This window comes from Stegostoma tigrinum, chromosome 14 (assembly GCF_030684315.1).
Source record: "Stegostoma tigrinum isolate sSteTig4 chromosome 14, sSteTig4.hap1, whole genome shotgun sequence".
NCBI classification, from domain to species: Eukaryota; Metazoa; Chordata; class Chondrichthyes; order Orectolobiformes; family Stegostomatidae; genus Stegostoma; species Stegostoma tigrinum.
In genome coordinates this window covers 48,151,015-48,177,514 of record NC_081367.1, presented here as the reverse complement: position 1 = coordinate 48,177,514, position 26,500 = coordinate 48,151,015, and the positions used below count along the sequence as shown (strand labels likewise).

The following is a 26,500-nucleotide window of genomic DNA, read 5'->3' as shown; positions in this document are numbered from 1 at the left end:
TGGCAATGTTTACTGACAATTTCATAATTTTCAGCACCATTTGTGCATCCTCAGTCCTATTAAGCAGTCTTTGTCCAAATACATGAAGACCTAGACAATATCTAGATTTGAGTTGACAAGTGCCAGGCAATAACTATTTATAACAAGATACAACTTAACCATTGCCCCCTGACATTCAATGGCATTACCATTGCTGAATCTCTCACTACTAACATTCTGAAGGCAGCCACTGACCAGAAACTGAACTCTACTAACTACATAAATGCTGTGGCTACAAGATCAAGTGAGAGACTAAGAATCCTGAAGCAAATAATGCATCTGATGACTCCCCAAAGCCTGGATGAGCACAGCTCCAATAACACTCAAATAGCTTGACATCATCCACAACCCACTTAGTAACCCACTTGATTTGGACCATATCCACAATCACTCCCTCCACCAAAACACACAGTCGCAGCAATGTGTACCATCTGCAAAATGCACTACAGGAACTCAAAAATGCTCCATGAACAGTGCCTTCCAAACCCATGGCCACAGCTATCAAGAACTTAGACACTGCTCCTCAACAGGGAGGCAGAGGAGAGATTCCAGGAATGCTGCAGTGAACTAGGCAACCAAAGAACATAACCTAGTGATGTAAAAGTGAAATAAAGCTGGCCTCACCTGTTCCCTTATGAAAATGATTTCCAAATACTAGGTGCAGATGGAATTCAATTTCATAATTTCTGAGGAAATGCATTTTTAGCTAGAAGGTTGCAATTACACATGGAAGGTAAGTGGGATTGATACTGTGGAAAAGCAGACGGTTTGGAGGTTAAATTGCAGGACAGTAAAGGTAGAATCCAATATGGATAAGTTGCTAAAAAGAAAGAAAATCTATTATTTTAAACAATATTCAATGCAATTTATTCAAGCTGTTTCCTCTTAGTTTGCCAATCTTCCTAGTTATTTGGAGAGTTTCTTTGAAAAGCCTCCCTTCAGAGTTGTTACAATTGGCCAGAGATTGGCCGAACTCCAGTGGACTGTTTTTTTCTGTAATCTTGTAACTTCATTTGTCCTCTGCTTTCTCAATGCACTTCCTAACAGTTTGTGTCAAGGCATTCTTGTTAGCAGTGAAGATGTCCCATGCAATTGCTCCAATCCCAGTCAACTTGAAGTCTCAGTGCAGACATCCTTGCATCGCAGATATGGATAACCTGTTGGTCTTTGTCAACAGCAAGTTTGCTATAAAGCGTGTCTTCTACCCAAGAAAATAAATCATCTCCAAAACTGTGAACTCTCACCTTGTGTAATAATCTTTTATACATTGGAGATCTAAATGCACTATACCTACTTATTCCCCTTAATTCAGTCTGCTTGTTACATCCTCAAATAACTAACAAATTTGTCAAGCTCAGCTCTTTTCACAAAACCGTGCTGATTCTGCCCAATTTTATTGGAAATACCTTATTAGTACCTTCCCCATTATGGATTCCGGTATTTTCCTAAAGATGGCAAACTGGCCTACAGTATCCTGCTTTTTCTCTTTGCTTTCTTGAGTATTGGTATTAATGTTTGATTCTCCAACCTGCTGGGACTTTTCCATAATGTAGTGAATGTTACTGGATATTATGGTTGTAATCTATTTAAGCAGGCACTTCTTCCAAAGGCCTAGGTTGCAGGACATCAGGTCCAGGGGCCTTATTAGCCTCTGTCCCAATAGTTTCCTTGTACTTTTTTTCTAGTGACAGTAATTATTTTTAAGTTCCTCAAATCTCTATGCTATAGTAAACTAAAGGGAAAGGCCAAATTGAATACACATGAAATGCTTTCAGTAATGAAGTGCTCTTTATTTTAAAATAGCACCAATCAGACAAATAATGTGAAGTTTTGATTCCTGTTCAAACATTTACATCTTCAAATAAAAGACTGTTTACAAAGGTGTAGCATTACTCCATAAAAGCAAAAGAACAGAGGATAAATGTTTAAAAAAAAGAAAATAAATTAGAAAATCAGAGAAAGAGATGAAAATGCATCAAGTCAGGCGAAACTAATAATTTATATACACAGCCAGTACTCAGATTAATTGGGTGATTTTTGCAGGAGGCGAGAAGAGTCTTGCCTGCCAGCTAGAGAACCAGTGAAAGCTCAATGGTGCCTTTTTAAAAGGATATTCAGTGAATTAGGTGCCACTCATGCTCTTTACTGTACCCTACAGGCCTTTGCCAAAATAAGATACTCTTGGAGGTGAAAGTTCCCTGTAAGCTGGTCAGAAATCAATAACTATAATGTATTCTAGTACTATAGGCAGTGGTTGCTACAGATACAGCATCCACCCAGGACTTTAGTATTAGTTCTTCTCATACTACACCCTTCCTCATGTAGGATCCCCCAATCAAGTACAGACAGTCTTTGAATGAAATACACATGGCAAGTCCTCAATTTGCTGCTGTGTTAATACCAGCAATGGTGTGCTGAGACCTTTAAATTGGGCACTATTTTCTCATCAGACTTGATCTGGGTAGAAACAGGAAGGCAACTGTATCTCCATCCACTACCCATCCACCTGATTAAATGCCCTACCCCCAAAATACACCAAAAGGAAGGACATGAAATGCTAGCCATTGTCTCCAAGTTTAATACTTTACCCAGGAACACAGACATTTACAATATTCACATATTTCAAAACAGAAGTATCCAGAACATTTTAGAAATGGGAGACATGAGCACAACAGAATCAACAACTTAAAAAATAAAAATCTGATTAGGTCAGAACAACTAATATGACCAATGGCAGAATAACGTTCCTGAAATAAAGACGTCCTGATTGGGATTGACACTGAACATCAGCCCGTTCCAATTCTGTTTTTTAAAAAAAGTGGTGTTCCTCCAGAATGAAGCAGGATATAACCTCCAACTAAACAAATGGAGTGCAATGAAGATTTCATAAGGTGATTTTTGTATTTCGAAAGCTTGAATTGTCTCTGTGAAAGAAGATTAGAGAATTCTTTATTTTATATATTCAACAACATACTCTGAGATCACTTCTGTATGAAATTTCAGTCACAGATGTAAACTACCAACAGTTACAAACATCAAGGCATTTATTATACATGGAGTTTTTATTCCATGTAAAAAGAAAACCATTTCAATTTTCAGACTTGTTTAGAATTTCATTTGCTTGCCAAATGCTTTGCACATTGTTTCCAGAACATATCAGTATTATTCAACTAATTTTATTTCGCTAATAGAAAATAATACAATTAACGTAGAATCAGAATCATGTAGCACAGAAATATGCCCTTGCCTGCATTTGATCCATAACCCTCTAAATCTTTCAAATCTAATTACTCTGACTAAATATGTTTAAAATGTTGTAATTGTACTCACCTTTACCACTTCCTCTGGCAGTTCATCCGATATAGCCCACAGTACGTACTTACATTGCTGGTTCTGTTCAATTTCTGGCCAGTTTCTAACCCCTAGGAAATTGATGTGGAGGTGGCAGGGTTGGAATGGGGTGGATAATGTGAGAAGTCTCAAGACAGTCGATGATTCACAATATAGGTAGCCTGGTCAAAGCGAGGAGTGACATAACACCAGATTATAGTCCAAAAGGTTTATTTGAAATCATAGGCCTTCGGAGCATAGCCTCTGTCAGGTGAAGTGATACACTTCACTTGATGAAGGGGCTAGAATTCCAGAAACTTGTGATTTCAAATAAACTTGTTGGACTATAACTCGGTGTCATGTCACTCCTCACTTTGACCAGGCTACCTGTATTGTGAATTCAACAATATCATCGACTGTCAAGGATAGATGGTTGGATTTGGTCTTGTTTGAGATGGTCACTGCCCTGGCACTTGTGTGGTATAATGTTGCTTGATACTTATCAGCATATGCCCCAATGTCATCTAGGCCCTGCTGTAAATAGGCCTGCATCAGTACCCGAGTAGTAACAAATGATTCTGAATGTTGTGCAATTACCACTAGACAATTATGTTCGGAGGCTTGACTGAGAGAAGGTTGTTAATGAAGCAACTGAGGGCAGTTGCACCAAGTGAGGAACTATCCAGAGGAACTCCTGCACTGACGTCCTGGACCTGAGCTGACTGACCTCCAACTACCAGAACTATCTTCCTTTTTGCCTAATTGGACTTCAACCAGTAAGAGTTTTCCCTGATTCCCACTGGCTTACATTTTGCAAGGACTCATTGGGGACACACGCAGTCAAGTTTACATTGATGCCAAGGGCTGACATGCTCACTTCACTTTTGGAATTCAGAATTTTTGTTCATGTTTATACAAATGTCAGATCAAGTGGTCTTTACAGAACCTAAACCGAGGATCAGTAAGCAGGTTATTCCTGAGTTAGTATCATGTGATAGGACAGTCAACAACCCCTTCAATCATTCTGCTGATGATCGTGAGTAGACTGATGAGGAAGTAGTTGGTTGAGCTGTATTAACCCTGATCTTTATGGTCACAATGTACCTGACAAATTTTTATATTACCGGTTTGGTGCCAGTGTTGCAGTTGTGCTTGAACAGGAGTTCGGCTAACTCTGGAACACAATTCTTCAGTACTATTGCCCGAATGCTGTCAGGAACCAAAGCCACTGGGTTACCCAACACTTTTAGCTATTTCTTAATATGATGTGGAGTGATCTGAATTGGCTGAAGATGGGATTTGTAATGCTAGGGACCTCAGGAGGAGGCCTTGATGGATCATCCACTCAGCATTTTTGGTTGAAGGTAGATGCCTTTTGCACTGAAGTGTTGGGCTCCTTTTTTGAAAATAGGGATATCTGTGGAGCCTGGCCCTCTAGTTAGTCATTAAATTGCCCACCACCATTCACAACTGGATGTAACAGGACTACAACTTAGATCTGATCTGTAGGTTGCGGGGATCATTTAGTTCTGTCTACTGTATGTTGCTTCTGCTGTTTAGCATGCAAATAGTCATGTATTACAGCATCACAAGTTGATAACTCACTTTTAAGAATGCTTGGTTCTATGCCTAGTATGCAGCATTCCCTCTAATTTTCTATCAGGTTGTGTGGGCCTCCAAGGTCCGTGCATGGCGATGACTTCTGGTAACAGAAGTCAATACCATGATTGCCATGCCAATGCTGATCATTGCACAAAACCTTGGAGCAGTTACAAATATCCTTCTGAACTCTATACTGGGCCAAGGTTGATATCCCAGATTGACTGTGATGATAATGGGGAAAACAAAAGATTACATATTGTGGTTGAATACAATTCTGCAGATGGTGGCCTATAGTAACTCATGGGTGCTCAGGTTTGAGTTGCTAGATCTGTTTCAAATCTACACATTCAGCAGTAATAGTTATATACGATCTATGATATCCTCAAGATGAAGACAGGAATTAAGTTTCCCACAAGAGCTGTGTGTTAGTTGTTCCCACTAACACTACATTCATTTATGGCAGATGCATTGCTGAAGAAAAGATCGTAGGTTTTTCTCTCTTGCTGATCTCTTCACCAGCTGCCACAAACCCAGTATAGCAGCTATGTTCTTTTTAAGGAATCAGCCGGTTTGATCAATTATGTTGCTACTAGTTAAAGGACATTAAAGACGACGTGCTCGCTCAGTCCTTTTTCTAACTGGTGTCCACAAGAAGGTGAAATGGTTCATTAGCTGAACGTGGTGGTTGGGAAGAAATGGTAATCAGCAGATGTCCTTGCTCATGTCTGATCTGAGTCCATGAAACTTAGAGTCTGCAGTCAATGTGAGGACTCCCAGGGTGAGTCTTTCACAACTGTATTCCACCATGCCTTCAGCTCCAGTGGATGTATCCTGCCACTAGGACAAGACATCCCAAGGGAAGGTGATGGTATTGTCTAGTCAGTCATGTGTCACGTCAGTAAGACATCAGAGAGTATGGCTATGCTAGGCTGTTGCTACCACCTTTTTCTGGTTGAACAATGAGATGGTGCTGCCAGAAACAAAAAAAAGGTTAAGATTACACCCTAGTATTTTGCTTGGTGTGCCACTGTATGGTTTATCCAAAACTAAAGAGAGGAAAATTCAAAGTAGAGATATGAGCCCATAATCTTTTACATTTGAGTGACAAACCTTGTACAATTATATGTGGTGGATAAAAAGAATTCTGATATATTGCTAACATGCTGGAATGGTAAATGCTAGTACAAACAGAACTTTTTTTCCTTCGTTCAAATGATTGCAATAGTTTTGAGGGCCAAAATTGCAAAATGCAGCAATTCTGTTCTCAAATCTGTTTTCTGATCTCTGGATCAAAGAAAGGAATATATGCTAATAACTACAGAACTTTGTGCAAAAATTGAACATGAACTAATTATGGCCAAACAAATACACTAATACAGCTAGGAAGTAACAAATCAGAATTAATAGCTTAATCTCAATTTCAATGGATACTAGGGTAATGCTGGAAGAAGGACTGCAATTAGAAATTAAAATTAAATTAATTTAATGTACCTTCACTCTATACTTAAAAGTTAATTTCTAGTGAATTGTATAGTAAGGAGATTGTATTTCCACATACAGCAACTTAAGTTACATAAACCCACAAGATTTAGTGATCAGATATGCTCTTTAAGTGATTCTAGGGCAGACTCATTTCAGATATTTATATTGGAAAATCACATAACACTACACAATAGTTTACGATTTGAAGAATACTTTACAGCAATCTTAAAAGTAAGACCCGACGACTGATACACCATAAAATTTACAGAGCTTAATTGTTGGTGATTCCATTATGCTCCACATTGTATGAGTAAATTACCTATACAATTGGGAAATATTTCAGGTACAACTACTCGAAGCAGAACACAATGCCCTACATCTTGCTTCCATCTTCAGTTTGGTTTCCTCTTGCTGTTGGCACCAAAGGTGGTGGTTTAGTTGACAGTGAAGAAGATTACCCAAGATTACAAAGGGATCTTGATCAATTGGGCCAATAGGCTGAGGAATGCCAGATGTAGTTTAATTTGGATAAATGCGAGATATTTCATTCTGGTAAAATGAAGAAGGGCAGTTACTGCTGGGAACAAAAACAAAATTGCTAGAAAAGCTCAGCAGGTCTGGCAGCATCTGTGAAGGAAAAAACAGAGTTAACGTTTTGGGTCCAGTGACCCTTCATCAGAACTGATGGTGGCTGGGAAAATGGCCGCTTATAAGCAGAAAAAGGGGAGGGGGATGGCAGGGGGAGTAAATGATAGGATAGAGCCTAAAGAGACAGAAGGGCAGTGGACAAAGAGTTGATAACAATCACGCTGGAGGGTGAATAGTTGTTAATATTAGTGACTATTAATAGGTAGTGTGTAATGGCAGGCTTTGAGGTAACAAGGCTTGGTGTGTAGGGTACAGGGCTGGAACATGAGAGTTTAGGCCCTAAAATTATTCAACTCAGTTAGTTGAGTTAATTAATTTAACTCAGTTAATGTTGGGCCCTGGGTAGTGTTGCCAAACAGAAAGACCTAGGGTTCAGATAATTAGCCCTTTGGAAGTTATGCTGCAGGTAGGCAGGGTGGTTGAGAAGGCATTTAGCACGTCTGCCTTCATTGCTAAGACTATTAAGTATTTTGATTTCATTTAATACTGTCACATGTATTGAGGTACAGTGAAAAGTCTTGTCTTATATACTTTATAGGCAGATCATACTATTCAAATAAATCAGGGTTACAGAGTGCAGGATAAAATGGTACAGCTACTGAGATGGTGCAGAGAGAGATGAACATTAAATTAAAAGAGGTCCACTCAAAAGTCTGATAAAAGCAGGGAAGAAGCTCTTCTTGTATCTGTTCATATGTGTAAACAAATTTTAATATCTTCTGCTTGATAAAAGAGAGTGGAAGAGAGTACAATCCTGAATGGAGAGGATCTTTCATTATGTCTGATGCCGTCCTAATGCAGGGGAAAGTATAGATGAGGACAATGGACGCAAGGCTGGATTGCGTGATGGGCCAGGCTATGTTCACAACTCTCTATAGTTTCTTTTGGTCTTGGGAACAGCGATTGCCATACCACACTGTAATGCATCCGGATGGGATGCTTTTTGTGGTGCATCTATAAACATTTGTAAATGTCTTTATGGACGTGCTGAATTTACTTATCCTCCTAAAGAAGTACAGGCATTGCTGTGCTTTCTTGACTGTTGTGTCAATGTGAGTGGACCAGAACAGATTGTTGGTAAGCGTCCCAGGAACTTGATGCTCTCAACTGTCTCCATCTCAGCACCATTGATGCAGATAGGGGCATGCCCTCTACTCCACTTCCTGAAATCAATGACCAGCTCCATCATTTTGCTGACATTGATGGAGAAATTGCTGTCTTCACAGCTGTTAAATGCTGTCTCTCTCTTTCATCGGCGGGGCCACTTTTGGAACATGTCCAGTTCTGGTCACCCTGCTATAGGAAGGTTACTATTAACTGGAGAGAGTTCAGAAAAGATCTACCAGGACCTGAGGGACATAGATAAAGTGAATAGTAAAAGGTCTTTTCCCAGCAGTTGGGGAGTTCAAAATTAGGGGGCATAGCTTTGTGGTGAGAAGAGAAATATTTAAAGGGGGCCTGAGGGGCAACCTTTTTGCACAGTGGGTGGTTCATATGTGGAGTTAAATGCCAGAGGAAGTGGTGGATGCAGGTACAGTTACAATATTTAAAAAGACATTTGGACAGGTATACAAATAGGAAAGGTTTAGTGGGAAATGGGCCAAAACACAGGAAAGTGGGGCTAGTTTAGTTGGCATGGATGAGTTGGATTGAAGGGTCTGTTTCTGTCCTATATGAATCTACCAGTCTTATTGCTTTTGTTCTGCTGCAAGAACCCCAACACTATCAAGTAACACAGATGTACTGTGTCAGAACAAGCAGCTTCACTTTCTGTACTATAATTACATCTTTCTTGAGAAAGAAAGGATGGTTCACATGGTTCCGAGAGGATGGTCCTCTCAAAAGGAGTGATCACAGTATGGTCAAATTTAAAATACAGATGGAGCGTGAGGAGGTTAAATCCAGTATCAATGTCCTGTGCTAAAACAAAGGAGACTATGAAGGAATGAGGGAGGAGTTAGCTAAGATAGAATGGGAGCAAGAACTTTATGGTGGTTCAATTGAGGAACAGTGGCGGACTTTCAAAACGGCTTTTCACAGTGCTCAAAGTGTATTCCAGTGATAAGGAAGAACTGTAGGAAAAGAGAGCACCAGCCATGGATGTCTAAGGAAATAAAGGAAAGTATCAGATTGAAAAAAAAACATACAAAAAAACAAACAGTAGTCAGAAACCTTTAAAGGCCAACTGAAAGCCACAAAAAAATTTATAAAGAAAAGTAAGATAGATTATGAGAGTAAACTAGCTCAGAATATAAAAACAGCAAAAGTTTCTATAAATGTAAATCGTAGAAGAGTGGCGAAGGTAAACATTGGTCCTTTAAAGGATGAGAAGGCCAATTAATAACTGGGAATGAGGAATTAGCAGAGACATTAAACAGTTATTTTGTGTCGGTCTTCACAGTGGAAGACACAAATAACATGCTGAAAACTAATGGTAAAAAGGTTATAGCAGGTGAGGAGCTAGGAACTATCATTATCACTAAGGAGGCAGTGCTGGGCAAGCTAATGGGGCGAAAGGTAGACATGTGTCCAGGCCCTGATGAAATGCATCCCAGGGTACTAAAAGAGGTGATGAGGGAAATAGCAAATGCCCCAGTAATTATTTATCAAAATTCACTGGACTCTGGGGTGGTTCCTGCAGATTGGAAAACAGCCAATGTGATGGTGCTGTTTAAAAAAGGAAGTAGACAAAAAAAAAACAGGTCACTACAGGGCTAATGGGAACTGCAGATGCTGGAGAATTCCAAGATAATAAAATGTGAGGCTGGATGAACACAGCAGGCCAAGCAGCATCTCAGGAGCACAAAAGCTGACGTTTCGGGCCTAGACCCTTCATCGGAGAGGGAACTGGAATAAATAGGGAGGGAGGGGGAGGCGGACCGAAGATGGAGAGTAAAGAAGATAGGTGGAGAGAGTATAGGTGGGGAGGTAGGGAGGGGATAGGTCAGTCCAGGGAAGACGGACAGGTCAAGGAGGTGGGATGAGGTTAGTAGGTAGATGGGGGTGCGGCTTGGGGTGGGAGGAAGGGATGGGTGAGAGGAAGAACCGGTTAGGGAGGCAGAGACAGGTTGGACTGGTTTTGGGATGCAGTGGGTGAGCGGGAAGAGCTGGGCTGGTTGTGCGGTGCAGTGGGGGGAGGGGACGAACTGGGCTGGTTTAGGGATGCAGTAGGGGAAGGAGAGATTTTGAAACTGGTGAAGTCCACATTGATACCATTAGGCGGCAGGGTTCCCAGGCGGAATATGAGTTGCTGTTCCTGCAACCTTCGGGTGGCATCATTGTGGCAGTGCAGGAGGCCCATGATGGACATGTCATCTAGAGAATGGGAGGGGGAGTGGAAATGGTTTGCGACTGGGAGGTGCCAAGCGGAGGCTTGGGGACCGCTTTGCAGAACACCTCCGCTCAGTTCGCAACAAACAACTGCACCTCCCAGTCGCAAACCATTTCCACTCCCCCTCCCATTCTCTAGATGACATGTCCATCATGGGCCTCCTGCACTGCCACAATGATGCCACCCAAAGGTTGCAGGAACAGCAACTCATATTCCGCCTGGGAACCCTGCAGCTAAATGGTATCAATGTGGACTTCACCAGTCTCTTCACCAATCTCCCCTTCCCCTACTGCATCCCTAAACCAGCCCAGTTCGTCCCCTCCCCCCACTGCACCACACAACCAGCCCAGCTCTTCCCCCCCACCCACTGCATCCCAAAACCAGTCCAACCTGTCTCTGCCTCCCTAACCGGTTCTTCCTCTCACCCATCCCTTCCTCCCACTCCAAGCCGCACCCCCATCTACCTACTAACCTCATCCCACCTCCGTGACCTGTCCGTCTTCCCTGGACTGACCTATCCCCTCCCTACCTCCCCACCTATACTCTCTCCACCTATCTTCTTTACTCTCCATCTTCGGTCCGCCTCCCCCTCTCTCCCTATTTATTCCAGTTCCCTCTCCCCATCCCCCTCTCTGATGAAGGGTCTAGGCCCGAAACGTCAGCTTTTGTGCTCCTGAGATGCTGCTTGGCCTGCTGTGTTCATCCAGCCTCACATTTTATTATCACTACAGGGCAGTTAGCTTAACTTCGGTAGTGGGGAAAATGTTTGAATCTATCATTAAGGAAGAAATAGCAAGACATCTGGATATAAATTGTCCCACTGGGAACACCCAGCATGGGTTCATGAAGGGTAGGTCGTGTTTAACTAATTTGGTGGAATTCTTCGAGGACATTACTTGCATTGAGGACAACAGGGAGCCTGTGGATGTGGTGTATCTGGATTTTCAGAAGGCATTTAACAAAGTGCCGCACCAAAGGTTGCTACATAAGATAAAGTTGCACAGTATTAAAGGTAACGTATTGGCATGGATAGAGGATTGGTTGACCAGTAGAAAGCAAAGAGTAGGGGTAAATGGGTGTTTTTCTGGTTGGTGGTCAGTGGTTAGTGGTGTGCCTCGGGATCAGTGTTGGGACCTCAATTGTTTACAATTTACATAGATGGTTTGGAGTCGGGGACTAAGTGTGGTATGTCAAAATTTGCAGATGGTACTACGGTGAGTGGTAGAGCAAAGTGTGCAGAAGACACAGAGTCTGCAGAGGGATATTGATAGTCTAAGTGAGTGGGCAAAGGTCTGGCAGATGGAGTAAAATGTTGATAAGTGTGAGGTCATCCATTTTGAGAGGGATAACAGCAAAATGAACTATGTATTAAATGGTTAAAAAATTACAGCACGCTGCTGTGCAGAGGGACAGAGGCGTCCTTGTGCATGAATCGCTGAAGGTGGGATTGCAGGTACAGTAAGTGATTAAAAAGGCAAATGGAATTTTGTCTGCCATTGCTCGAGGGATGGAGCTTAAAAACGGAAGCTATGCTGCAGCTGTATAGAGTCCTGGTGAGGTCACATCTGGAGTAATGTGCGCAGTTTTGGTCTTCTTACTTGAGCAGGGATATACTAGCACTGGAGGGGGTGCAGAGGAGATTCACTCTGTTGATTCCAGAGTTGAGAGGGTTGGATTATGAGGACAAACTGAGTAGACTGGGATTATACTCACTGGAATTCAGAAGAATGAGCGGAGATCTTTGAGAAACATATAAGATTATGGAGTGAATAGATATGGTGGAGGCAGGGAGGTTGTTTCCGCTAGCAGGTGAAACTAGGACTAGAGGGCATCGCCTCAAAATAAAGGGAAGCAGATGTAGGACTGAGGTCAGGAAGAACTTCTTCACCCAAAGGGTTGTGAATCTGTGGAATTCCCTGCCCAGTGAAGTGGTTGAAGCTAACTCGCTGAAATGTTTTTAAGGCAAGGCTAGATAAATTTTTGAACAGTAACGGAATTGAGGGTTATAGCAAGTGGGCCAGTAAGTGAAGCTGGGTCTCCGAAAGATCAGCTACGATCTTATTAAATGGTGGGACAGGCTAGAGGGGCCAGATGGCCTACCCCTGCTCCTAGTTCTTTTGTTAATTATGTTCACTGCTTGTTTTTGGTGTTCTTTGAAAATAAAATTTGCAATTCTAAAAATAGGATGAAATGCAACTGTTTCATGTTTCTTATTACTTGCTTCTTTATTATCCAAGATAAATGCTGGCAAATGGGACTATATTAATTTAGTACATTTGGTCAGCATGGATGAGTTGGACCTACGGGTCTGTTTCCATGCTCCACAGCTCTATGACTCTACAATCTCTAGTTGAATTATGTCCTATGAGTTTCAGATAGAATCAAAGCACTGAATCATGATTAGTTGTAGCACAGGAAGCCACTCTGCCAGTCAAGTTCATCCTGGTCCCCAGAATAAAAATCCAGCTAGTCCTACATTCCTGCCCTTTCCCCACAGCTTTGCATTTATTTAGCTTTCATGATTTTATCTAATTCCATTTTGTAAGGAAAGACAGAATCTGCCTCAACAAACCTTCCAGTCAATGCTTTCTAGACCACGACTGCTCATTCAGTAAGGAAGCTTGGTGCTTTTGTCAATCAGTTAAACCCATGAGCTCCACTTCATGACCCTTTCACAAATTAAAAACAAAACCATCTACTCTGACCCCTCATGATCGTGAACACTTCTATCCAATCATGTCTCAACCTTCCCTGCTCTTAAGGAGAAAAAGACCAGCTCCTGCAATCTAAGTATGTTAATAGAATTCCTTCATCCTTGGAAATAGCCATAAGAAAGATCTTTCTGTATTCATGGTTTTGTTACTGGGAATGCTTGCTGCATCAAAAATAAGCAAAGTTATCAATCACTACTCTTTCTGTTAAACTTTTAAATACAGATCACCAGTCAGCAAGCTTTGCGAATCTACTCCATTACATTAATTTCATTACTTGCATTCTCCAGAGCTACCTCTTGCCGTATATTTGTTTTCCCTAGCAGAAGTTAACCTAATGGCTCTATTCGCATATTGTTAGACGTTCTTAAAATGCCCTTAAAATTAAATACAAGTTTTCCATTTTTCTTCTAAAGCTCACAATTTATAGGTTTCTTTTTAAATTGTACTTCTTTAATAACCTAGATTTATTTTAACCAGGACACACTAACTCAACACTTTATAAAAGATTAAGGGTTATTTTGAGTGGTCTAGTTTTAGGGATCTTCCCCATTCTAGGGAGAAGAATTATTTGAGCCGAATCAATGTGACCGTATCCACACAGGAGTCTAGACAATGATCAACAGGAATCCGGATTCACTTTTTGTTCCTAATTCATACAGCCAAATTTGATTGGAGATTCCAGAATAATCGAAGGGAGAACGTAGGAAAAATGGAGGTCAGAGGACATGCGATCAGGTTCAGAAGTTGTAGAATTCAAGTTTGAGTCGAAGGAGATTTGAATTTCTTGAACAAAAATCCAAAAAGAGATATATTCAAGATTAAGAAGCAGACCCTTCAGGGTAGCAATCTTTGGGATTGCTCTCAAACCAGAGGGTGCAGACTGAGCTCAGGTTCAGGTAACTAATTGGCAAAATGCACGGCAGGCTTTAATGCTCTCTCTCCTGGCTTGGCTGCAACTGTTGTGGCAGGTTGCCCAACCCTAAAACAACAAAGGTTGCTGAGGCCATTTTTCATGTTTGAAAGTTGAGACTAGTGTTTCCACAGAACAAACCATGATATTCCTCTACATGATTCCACCTATGTTCTTTTATTAGTGTAAGCTTTCTAAGCTAATTAATTAATTGACAGGCCATTTGAAGTTACTGAACAATAATACTGGCGATAATGCAGAGATCAGTGAAGAGGTCTTAATATTCAACTGAAACAATGCTACATTCCAAGATAAAATAGTGTATCTTGCAACAATCTGAAATCCCCACTTGCTTCAAGAAGACGACCATCATCTTGGTACCAAAGAAAACACCATGTAACATGCCTCAACGACTACCGTCAGGTGGCGCTGACCTCCGTTATTATGAAGTGCTTTGAGAGGGTAATCATGGTCACATCAAGTCTAGCTTCTCACCCTGTCTTGAGGCCTTACAATTTGCTTACTGGCACAACAGGTCCATGACAGATGTCATTTCCCTAGCCCTACACTGATCCCTGGAACACGTGGATAATAAGGATATCTACGTAGGGCTACGAATTATAAACTACAGCTCCACCTTCAACACAATAATTCAATTAAACTTATCTTCAGACCAAAGCCCCCTACAATTGGATCATCGACTTCTTGACCTACAGACCACAATCAGTGAAGACAGGCAACAGCACCTCCTCAAGAAGATCCTTACTATCGAGGCCTGGATGCGTACGCAATCCCCTACTTTATTTCTTGTACACTCATGACTGCGTGACCAAAGTTTCATCTGAACTCCATCTACAAGTTCACTGATGACACCACCATCATAGCCTGGATATCAAACAATGACAAGACAGAATATAGGAGAAAGGCAGAATGCTTGGTGACATGGTGCTAAGATAGCAGTCTCTCCCTCAATGTCAGCAAAACTAAAGAACTGATCATCAACTTCAGGAAGCAAGGAGCAGGATGTGCCTTATCTACATCAGTGGAGGTGAGGTGAGGTGAAGATGGCTAACAGCGTCAAGTTGCTAGGAGTGGCGATCACCTACAATCTGTCCTTGACCATCCATTTTGATGCAGTGATCTAGAAGGCACAATCACACCACTTCTTCCTCAGGATGCTAAGGAAATTCAGCACTTCCATAAGGACCATCACCAACTTTTACAGATACATCACAGAAAGCATTCTATCTGGCCGCGTTAAAATTTGGTATGGCAACTACTCTGCCCAGGACCGTAAGAAACTACAGAAAGTTATCCAGACTATCATGCAAGCCAAACTTCCATTCATTGACTCCATCTGCACTCCTCGTTGCTGCTGAAACGCAGCCAAAGACCCCTGGTATCCTGGCTTTATTCTCTTCCAACCTCTTTCCACAAGTAGATGTAAAAGTTTAAAACACACATACGAACATGTTCAAGAACAACTTCTTCCCAGTTGTCATCAGAATTCTGAACAGACCTCAGACCTCTAATGTTGATCTTGCTTTTTGTACACAGTCTTTGCAGTCTTAACTTTGTATTCCTTACTCTGATCAATTACCATATGACCTTTATGTCTTTGCATGTTATGATCTGCCTGTACTGCTCACAAAGCAAAACTTTTCATTCTATCTAGGTACATGAGACAAAAAAAAAAATCAGATCAAATATCTTCAAGCTTGTTATTAAAAATACAGTTGATTAGCCATTGACCCAACATAAATTCAGATAAATTCTACTAGATTAAGCATTTCATGAAGTCTCATCTGTAGTTCTTTGTTTAACCTTTGTATTACTAGACGTTTCATAGCAAGTAGAATTGATTGGAGATGGAGAAATAAAGTATTAATTACTAAACATAACTGTTTTCAGTGTGAGTGAGTAGCACCATCATTGACAGAACCAGCTGAATCCTAAAGTGCATATCTGCTAAACTAGGCCTGCTGCAGGAGGCAAAAGAACCAACAAGAGTGAAAACCAATTTTAATGCACCCTAACCTATTTACTTGCATCAAATGCATAATCCATGGTAGTATTGGAAGCTACACTGCACAGTCCTAGTGGGGAAGGCGGCCCATCTACACAGTGAGGATACCTTTCATCAAGTTTGTCGCAGTACGTAAGGCTAAACAGGTCGGATTAAGCATAGGTCCAGTAATTAAACCCTGGGCAACCATGAAATGGTATGGACCATGAGCTGAAACATTGCAATTAATCACTACCTGTAACTTCATGGCTCAGAATAACCCTTATCAATCATTATCACCAAACCATGGACCAACCCTTGTTCAATCAGGAGGGGTAAAGTATGAAGGAGCAACACCAGGCACACCCAAAAATGAGATACCAATCTAGTAAACCAACAGCACAAAATGTCATGCTTTAAATGGGGGACATTGCATGCAACAGAGCTATGTGATTCTGCGACCTACGGATTAGATTGGAGCTCTGTAGCCCTGCCACATCCAGTTAGGAATAATGACAGGAAGTTAAACACACAACAGGAGAAATAAGTTCCACATAGACTCCATCCACATCAATGCCTAAAGAAGCATTTACAACTATCTTCAGCCACGATGTACGATGTGGATCTTTATCTTGGTCTCCCTCCTGAGATCCCCAGCATCACAGACTTCAAGCCAATTCGATTCACTTCATGCAAAAATCAAGAAACAGCTTAAAGATTTTTCCTTCTAATCTCAGTTCACAAGAAATGTCCTTTTCTGCTGCTAGCTTAAATGTTACATACAACTTCATGAAGAGCAACCTTTGCAGCCTGAAAATAACAATAATGCATTTGTCAAATCAATGATTTCAACTGAATTACAAGACAATAAAATAAATAAAAAACAATTACTTCGGATTGATTCAGGAAGTAGTGAATTTTAGGAAACAGTCATATTAATGTCAACTCCTCCTATTTTACTATCACAGGTTTGATGCCACTGATACTATGTCTGTGTCACTTGCACTAATCAAGTGATTTATGAGGGAATGCAATACCAACTTAGTTTTCAATACTTTTAGTTCACTACCCAAAATAGATATTTTAGGCTAAACTATTCTGCTAGCTTCTCATTGCACTCACTTGATACTGTCAGTGTGTGTCTTGTATTCCATGATAGTATTAGGTGGCAAGTTCAGGACACGTCGTAATGTGTCTCGTATGCGAGCAGTAGTAGCTTGGTCACTGGCTGTTTTATTCCATATTGAGATAATGTCTTCCTAGCAACAAAGAAAAAGTGAAATGTGCGATCAATTCCAGAGGATCACTTACTACTAAAAGATTTGTCAAAAAACAGTCCTGCTACTCATTCCAAAAAGAGCTTTGGATTTATGCAGTACGGTTAATGCAGTAAAACATTTTAAAAGTCATCACAGATGCCTTTATTAAACAAAACATCAGAAATATGAGATAGGACGAGTGACTAATGGCCTGATTAAACAGGTTTTAATGGAGCATGTTAAAGGGGAAGAGAAAGGCAGACAGCTTTAAGGCATGGAATTGTTACAATACAGAAGGAGGCTTATTTAGCCTATCAAGTCTGCACTGGTTCTGAGCATTGTGACTTAGTGCAAATATCCTGCCTTTTCCCTGAAAAATCAGTGCATTGTTTCTGTTTAAATAATAAATAATAAATTCCCCCTTGAATGCCTCAACTGAGCATACTTGAACCACGTTTCCAAGCACTGCATGGCGGGCCCAAACTAATTGCTTCTTTCATTAAACACTTTAAATATCTTCCATCTGATTCTCAATCATTTTATGAGCCAGAACAATTTCTCTCTATCTACTCTGTCGAGACTCTTCATGCAGTTGAACATTTCTATCAGAATCCTTTTAGCCTTCTCTCTAAAAGGAAAACAAGCCCAACTACTGAACTCTAACACCTCATAAATGAAGTTTTTGATACCTGGAACTATTTCTGTCAACCCCTTCTGCACTCTCTCATACACTTACTTCCTACCTAAAGTGTAGCATCCAGAACTGTACACATTACTCCAACTTGTATAGTGTCCCATACAAGTTCAGCATAAATCTCCTGTGCCGATTAACAAACCTAGAAAACTATATGCTTTACTAACTGCTCTCTGCACCTGTCCTTTCTACCTTTAATGAATTATGCACATACACAACAAGGTCTCTGTTCCTGTACACCCTTTAGAATAGCACCCTTTATGCTATCTGTAAACAACGTCTGCACCACTATGTACCGTTTACTCCAAACTGGAAAGTAATAAAACAGACATTCCTAACACTTACCAGAAATCAGCTCCCTCACCAATGCCTACAAATTCTTACATTCCCTGTATTAGTCTAGAAATTGCCATTATTCAAGGTTACAGTTCCTAAAAGCAACTGGTCAACAACAAATCAACTCATGATTTTGCTGTGATGTCACCACTGTTACATTTTTCTACTGCTGAACCACATGAGATGCTCCATCCGTGTCTGCCACTGTTACTGAAATTTTTTTAGAGCTTAGGGTCATGGTGCTGAAAGCATGACCATAAACGTGAAAGATAATAAAATTTAGAATGTAATAGAAGCTTGAATTTGGAGGACAGCATAAATCTTTAAGGATTCTCAAACCTTTTAATAAAAGAAGGTGGTAAGAGGCAGCGTGAACTGATTGGAAAGGGAAAGGAGTGCCAGAATTAATTGATGTGAAAAGAGTGTCAAGTTAAAATAGAAAGGGGATAGGAGAAAAATGCTGAATGAAGTCGGAGAGAATGGACGTTGGAAGAAAAAAAGAAGTCCCTTAAATAATCAGGGTGTGGGCTAAAAAATTCCCAATATTTAAAAAAAACTTAAAAATTAACTAAAACGTAGCCACACAAGTAGTTAGGGTGGTATAGAAAACATATGGCATGCTTGCCTTTATTGGTCATGGAACTGAGAGGAATAGTCAGGATGTCATGTTGCACCTATATATGACTTTGGTTAGGCCATGTTTAGAGTATTGTATTCAATTCTAGTTGCCACATTACAGGAAGGATATAGACGCTTTGGAAAGGGTGCAGAAGAGATTTACCAGGATGCTGCCTGGATTAGAGGGTATGAGCTATAAGCAGAGGCTAGAAAAACTTGGCTCGATTTCTCTTGAGCTGCACAGCTTGATGGGAGACTTGCTACAAATCTGTAAAATTATGGGATGCATTGATAAGATTGATGTTGAGAATCTTTTTCCCAGAACAGAAATGTCAAATACAAGGGGGCACACATTTAAGGTTATGGACAAAAGTTTAAAGGATACATGAGGGGCAAGTTTTTCTTTAACACAGTAGTAGGATACTGGAAAACACTGCCAAGAATGGTGATGGAGGCAGACAGAATAGGGGCATTTAAGAGACTTTTAAGTAAGTGCATGAATATACAAGGAATGGGGCGATATGGACACATGGCAGGCAGAAGGGATTAGTTTCATTTGGCGTTATGTTCGGCAAAACATTGTGGGCTGAGGGGTCCATTCCTGTGCTGTACAATTCTATGTTGTATGTATACTTCCAGTACATGTTCAACAGTTATATAATCACAGAATAGTTACAGCTTAGAGGCCATCATTTCATCCCTGTACTGGCTGTTACCACATCCTGGTCTTCTCCCTACAGCCATGCACTTTCTTGATAATCCCTCTAAACGTCCCCACTACACTGTCAAGCAGTATGTTCTAGGTTGCAACCATTTGCTGTGCCAAGAAGATTTTTTATCACATATTCATTGCTTCTTTCACTAATTACTTTTAATCTACGCTTTCCTTTTCATAATGAATTCACCAGTAGGAACCACTTTTCCCTACCTATTCTGTCCAGGCCCTTCTTGATTTTGAAGATCTCCATCAAAACTCCTCCCAGCCTTTTCTCAAGGAGAACAATCCCAGTTGCTCAAATTTATGTAAATTAATTCAGACTTCCCTCAAACCTTTTTTGGGAATCATTCCCAAACCCTTTATAATACCCTAACATATTTCTTAATTGTGGCACCCAGAACTACACACTTGTTCCATTGAGGGTACACCAATATTCTTTGCCCATTGAGACCGTACTGACAAAAATATATTACCTACACTAGTCCCACTTTCCTGCACTGGGTAAACGGCCGTAAATATTATGACATTTTAAATGGTCTTTTTTAAAGGTTGTGAGGTTTCCCACCTCAACTACCCTCTCAGGCAGTGCATTCTAGTTCCTCACCACCCACTAGTGAAAACGTTTTTCCACAAAACCCCTTTTCACCTTAAAATTATGTTTTTATGTTATCTGTCCTTTAACTAAGGGAAACAGCTGTTTTCTTTTCACCCTGTCTATGTCCCTGAATCTGCTACACCTCTATCAGGTACCCCCCACAACCTTCTCTGCTCAAAAAGAAAACAACCTGAGCTTATCCAGTCACCCTGCATAGCTGAATTGTTCCATTCCATGCAACATTCTGAGGTGAATCTCCTTTGGACCATCTCCAGTGCAGTAACATCCTTCCTTTGGTATGGTGATGTGGTGACCAGGACTGCACAGAGTGTTCCAGCTGCAGCCTAATCGAAGTCCTGCTCACCTCCAATATGACCTCTCTGCTCTTATGCCATGACTGATAAAGGAGAACATCCTGTATGCACTCTTAACTTGTCCAGCCACCTTCACTGATCTGTGGACAAGCAACCCAAGATTCTTCTTTTCCCTTGGATTGCTAGTGTCCTGCCATTCATCGAGTACTCCTTTAACTTGTTCCTTCTTCCAAAGTGCATTAGCTCACACCTATCAGGGTTAAATTCCATCTGTCACTGATCTCACCATCTGATCAATCCAGGTATATCCTTCACACCTTCTTTCTCTGCCAATCATCAACCTTTGTGCCATCCAAAAATTTACTTATCAATGCCCTTCCATATTCTCATCCACATCATTTATGAATATCACAAATAACAGATCCCTGGGGCATGCTACTGCATGGCAGGATCCAGTCGCACAAACAACCTTCTACCACCACCCTCTGTCTCTCCTCACTAAACCAATTGTGGATCCAACTTACCAAGTTACCCTAGGTCCCATCTGTGAAATCCTTCATACACACCTGGACTTTCTGCACCAGAGCACGCTGCCCTCAAGGCAGCTGAGTGGCATAGAGATTGTCATGCATCTCTTTTTCAAAGCAAGTCTGGAGAAAGATGTAGTGGTTTATACTGACGCTCATCCAAAGCAGCTCCATGACACAGGACTCTGTTCCCCTGGACACACACTGAGACAAACATCAATTGCACCTGGAGGACCATCAACTCAGTGAAAGACATTCTTTGGTCTGCTTGAAACTTGCTGGTCTCGAGTTGGCCCCAACCGAGTGATGTAGACTGGCACATTCCGAGGTCCAGGCTACATGCTGAGGATGCACCAAAGCTTGGGGCATCTGTCACCAAGGCACAGTGGGGCAAGACCACTGTCTAAGGTATTTCTGCCAAAGTTAAATAGGGGTCTGTTCAGTTATAAGAACCCTGCCCCTACCCCAGTGCCCCAAATACAAGTACATATAAGTCTTGTACAATTCAGAAATGACTTTGTGTTGTTTGTTAGATACAGTCAAACTCCAATGTTTGTTTATTTCTTCATATGCTGCTGGATAGAACTGAACTGCTCCAGTGGCTGTATATGTACATAAAGATATTTTATGAATAAAGTGTATTTTTGAAATTTAAAAAAGTAATTTTAATGCTTTTGATCCTCAATCAGGATATCCTGTTTGCTGCAATAGAATATTAGTTGTCACCATTTATCAAATACAATTTTTAATTCTCTAAATTGGCTCAAACATTATGTTTGGTGAATAGAACTGCATTCAAAAAACCTTAGGCAATTAACATTATGCTACAGTTCATTCAAAATTCCCAGCAGCAAACAAATTGAATGGTATACCTGAAATCGAACTGAAACAACAGCTCCACATATCTCCTCACCAACCATGAACTGCTCACCCAGCATTGCCAAAATCAAGTTCTCCCAGCAACGTGATGCTAATCCTTTCCGCAAACGGATTATCCACTTTCCACCATTCTTATTAGCTTCGTCCTGGAAAAGATTTAAAAAAGCCTTAAGCAAAGGCTCAAAAAAAAAGCAGACCTAGGAACTGTATCCCAGATTGGAGTAGTGCTATATTTTGGTGTTCAGCAATAAACAATGTTCCATTCTAGTCAGGCTTCCTAAGTTATTAAAAACAGCCATGCTTGTTACGGAGTAATTGCCGATGATAAATACACCTATTTATAAGAAATATCTGTCTATTTCAATTAATACATCAGCTCATTTATTTTAAATAGGTTAGTAGATTTTGTTATTGGTATTGAGTTGGAGCAATTTTAATCTCTATCATTCAGGTCAGATTACAAAAAATAGTTCTCTAGTTATAATATGAACTTGAAATTATCCAGTATCTGTTGTGTAAACGAAATCAAACTGACTTGAAATTCAGTCAACCAAATTTGGTTCTTCACCCTGGAGTTGAGAGGTAAGATGAAGGGTCTAGGCCCAAAATGTCAGCTTTTATGCTCCTAAGATGCTGCTTGGCCTGCTGTGTTCATCCAGCTCCACACTTTGTTATCTCAGATTCTCCAGGAGCTTCAGCTCCTATTATCTCTGATACAATTTTAAGCATATGTATTTGTTTTGCTTGTGAAAACTCAAGTCTCAGCTACTTCATGTTTAATTTTTAAAATTGTAATATTTCTTCTCATGCCTACATAACGCCTAATTTCAATGAAGCAAACACTGACAATGAATAAAGGCTGTCACTGTGAATGGACTGCAAAAATCACTAATCCTGTAAGTTTTAACAGCATGTTTTAAGCAAAGACAAAGTAATGTTGCAATTATTTACATTTTGAAGTGCGTTATCTTTCCAAATGATATTTAAAAGACTAAACTACAAATCTGAGAGAAGGTCACTGGAAATGAAATGTTAACTCTGATTTTTTTTCTTTGCATATGCTGCCAGACCTGTTGAGTTTTTCCAGCAACTTCTGTTTTTGTAAACTACATTTAAACTCAGTATTAGTTCAGTTTCAGTTCTTTCAACCCATAGTGGATCTGCTAATTTTTTTTTAACATTCCATCTACTTTATTTTTGTTTACTAATCAACTTGTTCAGTAACGTTATTACACATATTTGGAACAGGTGGAACTTGAACTCAGGATGAGTAGCTCAGAGATATGGCCTCCGGAGCGCCACGGAAATGCTTTTTTTTAAAAAAGCAACTTGTTTATATTTGTTATAACAAAATTCTAGGTTGGATTTGAACTTAGTCCTCTTAGCTCAGAGGTAGGGACACTACCACTGCGCCACAAGGCCCTCTTCTGAGTATGCTTTAGAATTTTTATTTAAGCAATTTTTCAAATCAGCCTGTTCAGTGATGTTATTACTGCCATTACCTATGCGCAAGAGACCGTGCTTTAGAAAGGGCTCGAGTGATGAGTTCCAGCTGAGCAAACACCACAAGGAATTAATTAATGATTCTCATGGAGCTCGTAGAGGTGAGCACATTGTCCACTTAGGAAACTCCTTGTCATTGGCCAGAAAGTCTGTGGGGTCCTTGGGTAGCCAATGAGCCTGATCTGAGTGCTGCATTTCCTACCACACATTTGGCAGGTGTTTCCAGGTAGAAGAATTGGTGCTTGATCTTGACATCACCGGCACTCCTTTCTCTAGTCCCTTTTTCGTATTGCCTCTTACCAATGAGTGTTCTCAAAGAATTGTGTTTCTTCATACAGGAGGTTCCCCCAATTCTGCTTCTGAATTATCGTGCATTGATATCAATATTGCATTTCTTAAACGAAGCCTTCAGGGAGTCTTTCAAATACTTACTTCGTCTTTCTCTCATTTGTGTGCTTTCCTTGAGTTGGGCAAAGAAGGCCTGCTTTGGCAGCTGACACTCAGGTATCCTAAGCACTTTCTTTTTATAGATAAATTCAAAAGTAAGTTATAATCAAAAAACAAGACTGCATTTGTGAACATCACAGGACAATATATGGAGCAAATAATATTAATTCAATCATACACTATCAAGGCAGCTGCTCACCTCCCACATCGGCTTAATGCCATCCTTGAACAGGTGAAAGTCACTATGCCCTGTGAGATCACCAGGTCGAACTAAATGGCTATAAAACCTCCAGAACTGTTCAACCTGAAAAGAAAAAAAACAGAAAAATGTAAGTCTCACACTATTGCAGTAAATTGTTACATACTCCTAAATGTGTGAAAGTACTGTTTGTCAATTCCAGTTCTGTCTCAGTCACAAAGAACAAAAGAGGACCAATTTAATATTGAGATGAGGAGGAATTTCTTCTTCAGAGGGTGAAAAGTCTTTGGTACGCGTTGCCAGAGAGCTGAGAGGACAGAATCCTTGTGTATATTTAGGGCTAAGATACATATATCCTTGATCATTAGGGGAATCAAAGGTCACAGAGAAAACAAAGGAAAAAGTGAACATGAGGAATGTCAGGTCAGTCATGATTCTATTGAATGGCACAGCAAGTCAAAGGGCCGAACAGATTTCTTCAGTTCCTGTTTCTTATGGTTTTATCCAAGAATTTTAGGTTTTTTTAAACTCAATTTTGAGATTGTGTTGGGAAATTTGGCTATGATCCTAAGATGAAATCAAGATACTTCTTTAAATAGTGACTAGTGGCTCATAAGAATATATTTTTATTCTGGATAAATTGATGATGAAACACTTGCACATCAGAATGGTAATATGGTTGTGGGGAAGAAAAAGAATTAAAACTTAAGACTGATGACTTTCTACCAGAAGTGATTTTATGTTCTCTGTTCACTTCCCACAGATGCTGCCCAATTTGCTGACTTCCAGCATTCTTTATTTTTATGTTTTAACATTTGCTTTATTTTGTTTTTGCATAACTAGGATTGCTATGTTTCTGTAAAGTAAGATCTTCTCAGCACGAATACTTTCAATAATTCAACACTAACAATATCAGTTAATAATAAAAACAGGAAGTTATGGAGAAACTCAGCACATCTGGAAGCATTTGTGGAGAGATAAACTTGGTAAGACAGATTGTGGTAAAAATATAAGTGTGATTTTTTTTTAAATTTAAGGCTGAGCTTAACAAGATAATGGCAAACTAAACTTCTGCCACATAAACACATTTCTGGCCATCAAATGCAAATGATCACCTGTGAAATCCATAGTGACAATTAGTCAGACATAGCTGCGTCAACTGCACAAACTGCCTGGTATTCAATGATCATGATACATGTTGTCAATAAACAGTGTAAGAATTAAATGAAAAAGTCATGGCCCTTGTGACACAGGAGGAGTATTCCTACCGCTGAGCGAGAACGTCTAGACTCAAGACTATCTGTTTGAGAGCTGTGTCGTAAATTCTCTGAACAAGTTACAAGTTCAAGTCACACTGCAGAGCCAAACACTTCAGTGTTGGAGTTCCTGCCATTTAGCAGAGATATTAAACTGAAGCCTCACCTACACTTGAAGGCAGACATTGAATAAACCACTTGTGGCTCAAAGAGATTGCTTTCCTAACTCTGGACCAGGAGACCGGGTTCAAGTGCCACCTGCTCCAGAGTATGTCATAATGTCTCTGGACAAGCTGATTAAAAAATATTTTCTCAAATTAGGAAATTGGAAGGGCTCCTGTGGGGAAGCAGTAATGTCCCTGTCTCTGAATCAGAGACTCCGAATCCTACCTGCTCCAGAAGTCCATTCAATCCCTACAGTGTGGAAACAGTCTATTAGGCCCAACAAGTCCATCCTGACCCTACGAAGAGCATCCAACTTAGAACCAACCCCAACCCTCTACCCTATCCCTGTAACCCTGCTTTTTCTACGGTTAACCCACCTAACCTATGGGTAATTTAGCACAGCCAATCCACCTAACTTGCACATCTTTGGACTGAGAGAGGTAACTGGAACACCTGGCAGACACCCACACAGACACAGACAGAATGTCGCCCAAAGGTGGTCCCTGGCACCATGAGGCAGCAGCGCTAACTATTGAGTCATCATGCTTATAGAATATATCAAATGAACGTGTCCACGCTGAATTCACTACGTCACTTTGAGCTGTAAGTTTGTAAACAAGTTGCACTGGTTATAGATAACACAATGTGGAGCTGGAGGAACACAGCAGGCAGTATCAGAGGCACAGCAAAGTTGACGTTTCAGGTCAGGACCATTCTTCAGAAACGGGGAGGGGGGGGCGGGCAGGGAGCTCAGAAATAAATAGAGGTGTGGGGCCGGGGAAGGTAGGTGGGATGGTGAGAGGTGACTGCAGGTAGGGAGTAATCTCTTATCTTTGACTCCAGCATCTGCAGTTCTTGCTATCTCCATGTAATAGTTATAAACCATTTTGTAATTATATGTGCTCAATTCTTATTCAGACAACAAAGTG

General features: G+C 40.5%; 1 protein-coding gene across 2 annotated transcripts in view; it reads right to left on the bottom strand.

Moving 5' to 3' along the window:
• Window positions 1-2,601: 2,601 nt before the first annotated feature.
• eif4e2 (eukaryotic translation initiation factor 4E family member 2) overlaps window positions 2,602-26,500 on the bottom strand; it is a 45,897-nt gene continuing 21,998 nt past the window's right edge. For both annotated transcript variants that reach the window (XM_048542882.1, XM_048542883.1), the window contains 4 exons: window positions 24,151-24,255; window positions 21,995-22,147; window positions 17,184-17,320; window positions 2,602-2,963 (listed from right to left, as the gene is read on the bottom strand). In XM_048542882.1, coding sequence (XP_048398839.1) covers window positions 2,924-2,963; window positions 17,184-17,320; window positions 21,995-22,147; window positions 24,151-24,255 — 435 coding nt within the window. In that variant the 3' untranslated portion in view covers window positions 2,602-2,923. The remainder of the gene's footprint in view (window positions 2,964-17,183; window positions 17,321-21,994; window positions 22,148-24,150; window positions 24,256-26,500) is intronic.